At 45.6% G+C, this 12,367-nt stretch overlaps 1 protein-coding gene across 2 annotated transcripts in view; it reads right to left on the bottom strand.

Moving 5' to 3' along the window:
• Positions 1 to 3,752: 3,752 nt before the first annotated feature.
• Positions 3,753 to 12,367, bottom strand: part of LOC144260808 (zinc finger and SCAN domain-containing protein 32-like) — a 34,106-nt gene continuing 25,491 nt past the window's right edge. Inside the window, exons 2-3 of one of the 2 annotated variants that reach the window (XM_077809553.1) lie at positions 4,932 to 5,330; positions 3,753 to 4,353 (exon numbers count right to left, since the gene is read on the bottom strand). In XM_077809553.1, coding sequence (XP_077665679.1) covers positions 4,336 to 4,353; positions 4,932 to 5,327 — 414 coding nt within the window. In that variant the 5' untranslated portion in view covers positions 5,328 to 5,330 and the 3' untranslated portion in view covers positions 3,753 to 4,335. Of the gene's footprint in view, positions 4,354 to 4,931; positions 5,630 to 12,367 lie in introns of those variants that run through there. The other variant, XM_077809552.1, reaches the window with a different exon arrangement.

Raw genomic sequence — 12,367 nt, 5'->3', positions numbered from 1 at the left:
CCTGCGGACCCCCAGAGGTCCATGGACATCAGCTTGAAAACCACTGTTCAATAGATTGGTGAGGAATGGCTTCACTTTACAAAAGCCATGCTGACACTTTCCCAACAAATCGTGTTCATCTGTGTGTCCGATAATTCTATTCTTCACTATAGTTTCAACCAATTGGCCTAGCACCGATGGGTTGCCTCTAGAGCCTTTTTCAAAAATTGTTATCACATTAGCTCTCCTCCAGTCATCTGGTACAGAAGCTGATTTAAATGATAGGTTAACATACCACACTTGCAATTTCACATTTGAGTTCATTCAGAACTCTTGGGTGAATACCATCTGATCCTGGTGACTTATTATTGTGTATTTATCAATTTGTTCCAAAACCTCTATTGACACCTCAATCAGGAACAGTTCCTCAGATTTGTCACCTAAAAAGAATGGCTCAGGCTTTGGGACTCTCCCTCACATCCTTGGCAGTGAAGATTGATGCAAAGAATTCTTTTAGCTTCTCGACAATGGCCTTATCTTCCTCAAGTGCTCCTTTAGCACCTTGATTGTCCAGTGGCCCTACTGACTGTTTGGCCTGCTTCTTATGTACTTACATTTTTTTTGCTGTTTGTTTTTGAGTATTTTGCTAGTTGCTCTTCAAATTCTTTTTTGCCCTGCCTAATTATACTTTTACACTAGACTTGCCAGAGTTTTGCTCCTTTCCATTTTCCTCAGTAGGATTTGACTTCTAATTTTTAAAGGATGCCTTTTTGCCTCTAACTGCTGCTTCTCTTACTTTGTTTAGCCATGGTGACTCGTTTTTGGTCCTCTTACTATGTATTTTCAATTTGGGATATACATTTAATCTGAGATTTTATTATGGCGGGGTTTTTTTTAAGTTTTCATGCAGCTTGCAGGAATTTCACTTTTGTGACTTTACCTTTTACTTTCCATTTAACTACAGAAGAACATCAGAGTTACGCACACCAGAGTTACAAACCTACCAGTCAGCCATATACCTTGTTTGGAACTGGAAGTACACAATCAGGCAGCATCAGAGACCAGATAAAAAAAAGCAAATACAGTGCAGTACGTAAACGTAAACTACTAAAAAAAAGGGAAAGCAGAATTTTTCATTTGCATAGTAAAGTTTCAAAACTCTATTAAGTCAATGTTCAGTTGTAAACTTTTAAAAGAACCACCATAATGTTTTGTACAGGGTTACGAACATTTCAGAGGGTATGTCTACACTACGAAATTAGGTCGAATTTATAAAAGTTGGTTTTTTAGAAATCATTTTTAAATAGTCGATTGTGTGTGTGTCCACACAAAATGCTCTAAGTGCATTAACTCATAGAATATCAGGGTTGGAAGGGACCCCTGAAGGTCATCTAGTCCAACCCCCTGCTCGAAGCAGGACCAATTCCCAGTTAAACTCGGCGGAGTGCTTCCACAGTACCAAGGCTAGCGTCAACTTCCGGAGTGTTGCACTGTGGGTAGCTATCCCACAGTTCCCGCAGTCTCCGCTGTCCATTGGAATTCTGGGTTGAGATCCCAATGCCTGATGGGGCAAAAAACATTGTCACGGGTGGTTCTGGGTATATGTCATCAGGCCCTCCTTCCCTCCCTCCCTCTGTGAAAGCAACGGCAGACAATCGTTTCGCGCCTTTTTTCATGAGTTACCTGTGCAGACGCCATACCACGGCAAGCATGGAGCCCGCTCAGCTCACTGTCACCATATGTCTCCTGGGTGCTGGCAGACGCGGTACTGCATTGCTACACAGCAGCAGCAACCCACTGCCTTGTGGCAGCAGACGAGGCAGTACAAGAGGACTGGTAGCCGTCATCGTCATGTCCGAGGTGCTCCTGGCCACGTCAGCCAGGAGCGCCTGGGCAGACATGGGTGCAGGGACTACATTAGGAGTGACTCGATCAGGTCACTCTCTTTAGTCCTGCAGGCAGTCCTATCCTACCATCTTTTGGTGAGCAGGCAGGCAATATGGACGGCTAGCAGTCCTATTGTACCATCTTCTGCCGAGCAGCCAAGAGATGTGGATGGCTTGCAGTCCTTCTGCACCATCTGCTGCCAGCCAAAGATGTAAAAGATAGGTGGAGTGGATCAAAACAAGAAATAGACCAGATTTGTTTTGTACTTATTTGCTCCCTCCATGAAGTCCTGCCTGAAATACTCGTTGATGTAAAGCCACCCCCTTTGTTGATTTTAATTCCCTGTAAGCCATGTCATCAGTCGCCCCTCCCTCCGTCAGAGCAATGGCAGACAATCGTTCCGCACCTTTTTTCTGTGCGGACGCCATACCATGGCAAGCATGGAGCCCGCTCAACTCACTTTGGCAATTAGGAGCACATTAAACACCACATGCATTATCCAGCAGTATATGCAGCACCAGAACCTGGCAAAGCGATACCGGGCGAGTAGGTGACATCAGCGCGGTGACGTGAGTGACGAGGATATGGACACAGACTTCTCTCAAAGCATGGGCCCTGCCAATGTGGGCATCATGGTGCTAATGGGGCAGGTTCATGCCGTGGAACGCTGATTCTGGGCCCAGGAAACAAGCACAGACTGGTGGGACCACATAGTGTTGTAGGTCTGGGACAATTCCCAGTGGCTGCGAAACTTTCGCATGCGTAAGGGCACTTTCATGGAACTTTGTGACTTGCTTTCCCCTGCCCTGAAGTGCATGAATACCAAGATGAGAGCAGCCCTCACAGTTGAGAAGTGAGTGGCAATAGCCCTGTGGAAGCTTGCAACGCCAGATAGCTACCGGTCAGTCGGGAATCAATTTGGAGTGGGCAAATCTACTGTGGGGGCTGCTGTGATGCAAGTAGCCAAAGCAATCAAAGATCTGTTGATATCAAGGGTAGTGACCCTGGGAAATGTGCAGGTCATAGTGGATGGCTTTGCTGCAATGGGATTCCCTAACTGTGGTGGGGTAATAGGTGGAATCCATATCCCTATCTTGGCACCGGAGCACCAAGCCGGCGTGTACATAAACCGCAAGGGGTACTTTTCAATAGTGCTGCAAGCACTGGTGGATCACAAGGGACGTTTCACCAACATCAACGTGGGATGGCCGGGAAAGGTACATGACGCTTGCATCTTCAGGAACTCTGGTCTGTTTCAAAAGCTGCACGAAGGGACTTTATTCCCAGACCAGAAAATAACTGTTGGGGATGTTGAAATGCCTATAGTTATCCTTGGGGACCCAGCCTACCCCTTAATGCCATGGCTCATGAAGCCGTACACAGGCAGCCTGGACAGTAGTCAGGAGCTGTTCAACTACAGGCTGAGCAAGTGCAGAATGGTGGTAGAATGTGCACTTGGATGTTTAAAAGCGCGCTGGTGCAGTTTACTGACTCGGTTAGACCTCAGTGAAACCAATATTCCCACTGTTATTACTGCTTGCTGTGCGCTCCACAATATCTGTGAGAGTAAGGGGGAGAAGTTTATGGCGGGGTGGGAAGTTGAGGCGAATCGCCTGGCTGCTGGTTTCGCACAGCCAGACACCAGGGCGGTTAGAAGAGCACAGGAGGGCACGGTGCGCATCAGAGAAGCTTTGAAAACCAGTTTCATGACTGGACAGGCTACGGTGTGAAAGTTCTGTTTGTTTCTTCTTGATGAAACCCCCCGCCCCTTGATTCACTCTACTTCCCTGTAAGCTAACCACCCTTCCCACCTCCCTTCGATCACCACTTGCAGAGGCAATAAAGTCATTGTTGCTTCACATTCATGCATTCTTTATTCATTCATCACAAAAATAGGGGGATAACTACCAAGGTAGCCCAGGAGGGGTGGTGGAGGAGAGAAGCACCAGGAGAGGTGGTGGAGGAGGGAAGGACAAGGCCACACAGCACTTTAAAAGTTTACAATTTTAAAACTTATTGAATGCCAGCCTTCTGTTGCTTGGGCAATCCTCTGTGGTGGAGTGGCTGAGTGGCCGGAGGCCCCCGCACCGCATTCTTGGCGTCTGGGTGAGGAGGCTATGGAACTTGGGGAGGAGGGTGGTTGGTTACACGGGGGCTGTAGCAGCGGTCTGTGCTCCAGCTGCCTTTCCTGCAGCTCAACTATACGCTGGAGCATATTGGTTTGATCCTCCAGCAGCCTCAGCATTGAATCCTGCCTTCTCTCATCACGCTGCCGTCACCTTTCAGCCCACCACCTCTCCTCCCGGTCATTTTGTGCTTTCCTGCACTCTGACATTGTCTACCTCCATGCATTCGTCTGTGCTCTGTCAGTGTGGGAGGGCAGCATGAGCTCAGAGAACATTTCATCACGAGTGCGTTTTTTTCGCCTTCTAATCTTCGCTAGCCTCTGGGAAGGAGACGATTCTGTGATCATTGAAACACATGCAGCTGGTGGAGAAAAAAAAGGGACAGTGGTATTTTAAAAAGACACATTTTATAGAACAATGGGTACACTCTTTCACGGTAAACCTTGCTGTTAACATTACATACATAGCACACGTGCTTTCGTTACAAGGTAGCATTTTGCCTCCCCCAGCGCGTGGCTAGCCCCTCCACCCTCCCCGTGGCTAACTGCGGGGAACATTTCTGTTCAGCCACAGGCAGACAGCCCAGCAGGAACGGGCACCTCTGAGTGTCCCCTTAAGAAAAGCACCCTATTTCAACCAGGTGACCATGAATGATATCACTCTCCTGAGGATAACACAGAGAGATAAAGAACGGATGTTGTTCGAACGCCAGCAAACATACACTGCAATACTTTGTTCTACAATGATTCCCGAGTACGTGCTACTGGCCTGGAGTGGTAAAGCGTCCTACCATGGAGGATGCAATAAGGCTGCCTTCCCCAGAAACCTTTTGCAAAGGCTTTGGGAGTATACCCAGGAGAGCCACGAATACCAGGGCAAATTAATCATTAAACATGCTTGCTTTTAAACCATGTATAGTATTTTAAAAGGTACACTCACCAGAGGTCCCTTCTCCTCCTGGCGGGTCCGGGAGGCAGCCTTGGGTGGGTTCAGGGGGTACTGGCTCCAGGTCCAGGACAGTTCCTGGCTGTCGGGAAAACCGGTTTCTCCGCTTGCTTGCTGTGAGCTATCTACAACCTCATCATCATCTTCTTCCTCGTCCCCAAACCCTGCTTCCATGTTGGCTCCATCTCCATTGAAGGAGTCAAACAACACAGCTGGGGTAGTGGTGGCTGAACCCCCTAAAATGGCATGCAGCTCATCATAGAAGCGGCATGTTTGGGGCTCTGACCTGGAGTGGCCGTTCACCTCTCTGGTTTTCTGGTAGGCTTGCCTCAGCTCCTTAAGTTTCACGTGGCACTGGTTCGGGTCCCTGTTACGGCCTCTGTCCTTCATGCCCTGGGAGATTTTGACAAATGTTTTGGCATTTCGAAAACTGGAACGGAGTTCTGATAGCATGGATTCCTCTCCCCATACAGCGATCAGATCCCGTACCTCCCGTTTGGTCCATGCTGGAGCTCTTTTGCAATTCTGGGACTCCATCATGGTCACCTCTGCTGATAAGCTCTGCATGGTCACCTGCAGCTTGCCATGGTGGCCAAACAGGAATTGAAATTCAAAAGTTCGCGGGCCTTTTCCTGTCTATCTGGCCAGTGCATCTGAGTTGAGAGTGCTGTCCAGAGCTGTCACAATGGAGCACTCTGGGATAGCTCCCAGAGGCCAATACCATCTAATTGCATCCACAGTACCCCAAATTCGACCTGGCAAGGCTGATTTAAGCGCTAATCCCCTTGTCGGGGGTGGAGTATGGAAATCGATTTTAAGAGCCCTTTAAGTCGAAAAAAAGGGCTTCATCCTGTGGACGGGTGCAGGATTAAATCAACTTAACGCTGCTAAATCGATCTCAACTCCTAGTGTAGACCAGGGCAGAGTTACGAACAACCTCCATTCCTGAGGTGTTCGTAACTCTGAGGTTCTACTGTAGCTTCTTCATTTTTTGTGTAGTTCTCCTTTCTGAAGTTAAATGCTACTGTGATGGGCTTCTTTGTGTTTTCCCCCTCACAAGAATCTTAAATTGAATTATATTAGGGTTACTATTACTGAGTAGTTCAGCTATATTCACCTCTTGGACCAGATCCTGAGCTCCACTTAGGACCAAATCAAGGATTGCCTCTCTACTTGTGGGTTCCAGGACTTGCTGTGTCAAGAAGCAGTCATTTATCAGATCTACTGTTGCCAGCGTAACCATAAATCTGCCCCATGTGCATCCAACCTATGCAGTGAATGAGGCAGGCATCCCAGGGAAAAAATAGTATATGATCATATAATAAAACCTAGTTCTTTTCATCAGAAGGTCTCAAAGCGCATTACAGAGAAGGTCAGTTTCATTATCTCCATTTTATAGATGGGGAAATGAAGACACAGAGAAACTTAGGGTATGGCTACACTTGAAACTTCAAAGCGCTGCTGCGGGAGCACTCCCGCAGCAGCGCTTTGAAGTGTGAGTGTGGTCGCGCGCCAGTGCTGGGAGAGAGCTCTCCCTGCGCTCCTGGTACTCCACCTCCACGAGGGGATTAACTCATGTCATAAATACAAAGGGAAGGGTAAACACCTTTAAAATCCCTCCTGGCCAGAGGAAAAACCCTTTCACCTGTAAAGAGTTAAGAAGCTAGGATAACCTCACTGGCACCTGACCACAATGACCAATGAGGAGACAAGATACTTTCAAAGCTGGAGGGGGAGAAAAACAAAGGGTCTGGGTCTGTCTGTGTGATGCTTTTGCCGGGGACAGAACAGGAATGGAGTCTTAGAACGTAGTAAGTAATCTAGCTAGATATGCGTTAGATTCTGTTTGTTTAAATGGCTGAGAAAATAAGCTGGGCTGAATGGAGTGGATATTCCTGTTTTTGTGTCTTTTTGTAACTTAAGGTTTTTGCCTAGATGTTTTGAATTTAATTACCCTGTAAGGTAATTACCATCCCGATTTTACAGAGGTGATTCTTTTAACTTTTCTTCTATTAAAATTCTTCTTTTAAGAACCTGAATGCTTTTTTCATTGTTCTTAAGATCCAAGGGTTTGGGTCTGTGGTCACCTACGCAAATTGGTGAGGATTTTTATCAAACCTTCCCCAGAAAAAAGGGGGTAAGATTTGGGAGGATTTTTTGGGGGAAAGACATTTCCAAACGAACTCTTTCCTAATAATAATAATACCAGTGTTAGACGTTTGGTGGTGGCAGCGAAAGTCCAAGGGCAAAGGGTAAAATAGTTTGTACCTTGGGGAAGTTTTAACCTAAGCTGGTAAAAGTAATCTTAGGAGGTTTTCATGCAGGTCCCCACATCTGTACCCTAGCGTTCAGAGTGGGGAAGGAACCTTGACAGCTTAGGACGCTGTTTACACTGGAGCTTTACAGCACTGTAACTTGCTGCGCTCAGGGGGGTGTTTTTTCACACTCCTGAGCGAGAAAGTTGCAGCGCTGTAAAGTGCCAGTGTAGCCATAGCTGAAGTGACTTACTTAAGATCACTCCGCAGGCCACTGGCAAAGCTGGGAATAGAACAGGTCTACTTAGTCCCATCCAATGCTCCATGTATTTGGAGGGAGGGATAGCTCAGGGGTTTGAGCATTGAGCATTACTCCATGTCATGCCCCTAGCAGAAAGGCCACGTGAGAGAGCGCACGAACGAGAGAAAGAGAGCACCTGGCCCAGCCCAGCTCTCTTCCCCACTCCTGCTGCTCTAATTGCGCCACCAGCTCCCAGGCATTCCTAGTGCAGGATGTACTCCTGCAGCAGCAATGTGGCCACAGTTCTTTAGAATGTTTGTGTTGAATTACAAGAGGGTCATATACTTCATTGTTTCTGTAGGCTGAGTGCATTGCATGTACCAAGGGCTCCATGCATTCTTCTATCCCCCCCCCTACAAAGATTCCCTTCCCATTCCCCTCTGTTTCAGGGACTCCTTGCAACGCCCACTCTCCTCCTTCATGCCAGGAGCTTTGTGCCACCCCATTCCTCCCATGCCTGGGGCTCTGTATGCCTCCCCCCTCCCACGTACCACAAGCCAGGGGCTCTGTGTCCCTCATGTCCCCCACTCTCCCTCCACACGCCAAGGGATCACCTCTTCACCACTATGGCAGGAGCTCCATGTGCCCCACATTCTCCTATACCTGTTACTCCACCTTCTCCACTATGCCAGTGGCTCTGTGTACCCCATTCTACCATGCCTCGAATACCAAGCTCTCCCCCCAACACACACATTCTTATTTTTCTTTCTGCCTGGGAGAGAACTTATTCAGGGTGTCAATATTTTTCCACTGTATTAGAAGGATCAGCAAAACTGGGGAGGTGGGGGTGTGAGGTATTCTTATGCTGGAAGGTGTTAATGGCTGCCACCAACCAGTTCTTTGATCTACAAAAAGAAAAGGAGGACTTGTGGCACTTTAGAGACTAACAAATTTATTTCAGCATAAGCTTTCGTGAGCTCCAGCTCACTTCATTGGATGCATGTAGTGATCTAGACAGTTCTGAAGCTGCTGCTAACCAGATCCCAGGGGCTCCATGTCCCCATTTTTCCCTTTCAGCTTTTCCAATTTTCACCAAAATCAACAGGGTTCTAGCCATTGGTCCCTAGAATATTCCCTGAAATTTTAAAATTGATCAGATGCACTGTTCAAAAGTTAGTGCATTACTAACAACAGAGAAATGCCATCAAGTTGAGAATAAGGCCTCATTTTGCTTGGCAAGTTATTTTGGTGCTGACAGAATTTTCTTGAGGAACACAAGTGAGAGAAGAGAAATGGTGATTTTTCAACAGTTTGTACCTCAGCTAAATGGGAGAAAGAAAAAGCAGTTCTCCAGCTACAGGATTTTCCCCTTGCCGTATCTCAAAAACCTGCTGCAAGTGTTCATGTTTCTCAATAAAAGGTAACAAGAATTTTTTATAATAAAAAGTATTAGACATGCTAATACAGTGGTTGCTGTCAAGTCCCCCTATAATGTCCCCTCCTCCTTTCTCTCTATTAATTTACTCACATAGCTTCAATTACCATCTGTACACAAATAAATCATAGATCTACCTCTTTACACCCATTCTGTCTTTGTCCACCCTGTCCTTCATAAGGCCCCTGTCTCTCTAATGTCTCTCTGGGAGTGTCTCACCATAAGATTAAATTTAATGTGGCCCAAACTGAACTCTGGTCTTTCTTCCAAACCCTCCCCACTACTGCAAATCTCCATTGACAATACCACCATTTTCTCCCTATTACTCCAGGCCCATAACCTGTAAGTCAGCTTTGACTCTGGCTCTCCCTTGTCCATCCAGGCTACATCCTAATGTTGCCCCTCCTTCCTTCAAAACTCGATTTCTCTCTATCCTCACAATGGAAGTTCTCATCATCTCCTGTCTTGATCATTGTGACTTCTTCCTCTCCAACCTCCCTCACACCCACATTACCTCCCAGCAGTGCAATTACAACAAAACACTGCTGCTGAGAGTCTTCAGAGTCAGGCACTCTGACTGTGTCACCTCCCCAGGACCTTTGAATTCATCCACTGCACCAAGTTCAAGCTTCTTGTCCTTTCTGCTCTTGTTTCTTATCATATCTCCTCGCTGTTCTGTCAGTGCTGCCAGTCTTGCTCTTTTCTCCTCCAACTATCTTTTCACCTTTTTCTACATTGCCACTTACACTTGGAATGCACCGCTCTCTGCTGATCTGCAAGCCTTCTATCTTTGCCACCTTCAAATCCCTCCACGACCTCCTTTTGCCATAGGGAATTAGCAAAGTAATTATGTACAAGTAGAACTGGATAGTCGATACTTTACAATAAACTCTCCCTACATGATGAGTGCCTTCTTAGACTGCAAGCTCTTCAGGATAGACTTTTTCTCCTTGAACCAAGAAGTTTGGGGTACCACTACAAAATACGAGTGACAATACATATATTCAGCTCCTAGGAACCACACACAGACAAACAGCCTTGACCTAACCAAGATTAATATACTTTACTGAATATACTTGCACAGTAAACATGGTTACTACTACCTAAAAATCAAAGATCATAGTTAGGGTCATAGCAACAGAAATATTCAGTAAATATTTCTGTTCCGTATTTGGGGAAAAACAGATGATATAGTCATACCAGATGATGATGACACACTTTCCATTCCAATAATATCTCAGGAGGATGTTAAACAACAGCTGTTAAAATTAGACATTTTGAAATCAGCAGGTCCAGATAACTTGCAACCAAGAGTTTCAAAAGAGCTGGCAGAGGAGCTGACCATTAATGTTGCTTTTTTTAAAAGGTAAACAGGATGACCCAGGTAATTATAGGCCTGTCAGCCAATGGAGTGGCTGATATGGTACTCAAAAAAATTACAGGGGAATAATATAATCAGCGCCAATCAACATGGGTCATGAGAAAATAGATCCTGTCAAACTAACCTGATACCTTTTTTAATTAGATTACAAGTTTGATAAAGGCAAGTGTATTTCTAGTGAGGTCATGTATGGATTGATTCTTGGCCCTACGCTATTTAACATTTTTATCAATGACATGAAAGAAAACAAAATATCACTGATAAAAGTGTGCAGATGACACAAAAATTGGGAGAGTGGTAAATAATGAAGAGGACAGGTCACTTATAGAGAGTGATCTGGATCACTTGGTAAGCTGGGTATAAACAAACAATTTTAATATGGCTAAACGCAAATGTATACATCTAGGACCAAAGAAGGTAGGCCATATTTACAAGATTACAGAATCATAGGGTTAGAAGAGACCGTAAGGGTCACCTAAATCTACCTCCCACCTGCCAAGATGCAGGATTTTGTGTGTCTAAACTATCCAAGACAGATGGCAATCCAGCCTCCTTTTGAAAACCTCCAGTGAAGGAGTTTCCACAACCTCCCTAGGCACTCTGTTCCATTGCCCTACTGTTCTTTCAGTTAGGAAGTTTTTCCTGAGATTTAATCTAAATCTGCTATGCTGTAGTATGAACCCATTGCCTCTTGTCCTACCCCCTGTGGCCAGAGAGAACAACTTTTCTCCATCTTTTTTATGGCAGTCTTTCAAGTATCTGAAGATTGCTATCATGTCCCCCCTTAATCTCCTCTTTTCCAAACTAACCATACCCAGTTCCTTCAGCCTTTGGTAATATAGCTTGCATTCCATCTCTTTAATCATCTTTGTTGCTCACCTATGGATCCTTTTCAGTTTCTCTACATCCTTTCTATACACTGGTGACAAAATTGGACACAGTACTCCTGCTGAGACCTAACCAGAGCTAAGCAGAGTGGTATTATCACCTCCCATGACTTGCATGCTATGCCTCTGTTAATGCAATCTAAAATTGCATTTGCTTTTTTTGCAAAAGCATCGCATTGCTGACTCACATTTAGGATGTGGAGGCGCATCAGATAACTGGTCACAGAGCAAGATACAGCCCAAAATCCACGTGGCTACTGTTTGTGACGATAATGCTTGTCCCTTCATATGTTCAACTCAGGCCACGAACAGCCTAGGTGACCTCCTACGGGCATTGTTTTCTGAACATCAATGGCCAACATACATCCAGTAAATGGAGTCTCTGATCCTCACTGCTGGTATGAGACTTAGGGGAAAAAAACACAGGTAAGTGTATAGTCTGATTCAGGTGGAAGTCTGAGATTACTTTGGGAACAAATTTAGGGTGTAGTCTCAGTGAAACCTTATCCTTATGGAATACAGAGTATGGTGGATTGGCCATAATGGCCCCAAATTTGCCTACCCTTCTAGCCGAAGTGATGGCCACCAAGAAGATGACCTTCATAGATAAATGGGAAAGTGAACATGTCACTAGTGGTTCAAATGGTAATTTATTTAGCCCAACCTACAAGGGAGGCATCTTTAATTAGTATCTTCTGAGGAGGTGGCAGAACAAAAGGAACTCCTATGCATAACTGTTCTCTGCCCTGCCACCAAGCTAGAGAGTCTTGTACCCTGGGAGGCATAATGTGCCTGCTTGGCACATATACCATTCAAAGCCAGGCCTGTAGACAGCCAAGTCAGAACCTCATGAACAGTGTCACATACGTGCAAAATGCCATGTGACCCAGGAGGAAGAGGCATGATAAAACCAATGTTTGTGGGCTATTTCTGACATGACTGATCAGGATGTTCACAGAAATCTGTCCATAAGGAAGTAAGCTCTGGCCATGGTTGAGACTAGAGTTCCTGCAATTAATTCTATGATCTGTGTTGGAGCTAAAATGGACTATTCTACATTCAGGCAGATTCCTAGTGATGTTAGAAGATTGAAGGGATATGAGAGTAATATCACTACTTCCCAACAAGACATTCTTGTCAGAAGCCACTTGTCTAGGTATGGAAATGGTTGCATCAGAAGTGAGCTGCCACTATGGAAGGCACCTTTGTAAATACACTGGCCGCCGCTGCC

The sequence above is a fragment of the Eretmochelys imbricata genome, chromosome 2, assembly GCF_965152235.1.
Source record: "Eretmochelys imbricata isolate rEreImb1 chromosome 2, rEreImb1.hap1, whole genome shotgun sequence".
In the NCBI taxonomy this organism is placed as follows: Eukaryota; Metazoa; Chordata; order Testudines; family Cheloniidae; genus Eretmochelys; species Eretmochelys imbricata.
The sequence above is the reverse complement of the archived record's forward strand: the minus strand, read 5'-3'. Positions and strand labels throughout refer to the sequence as shown.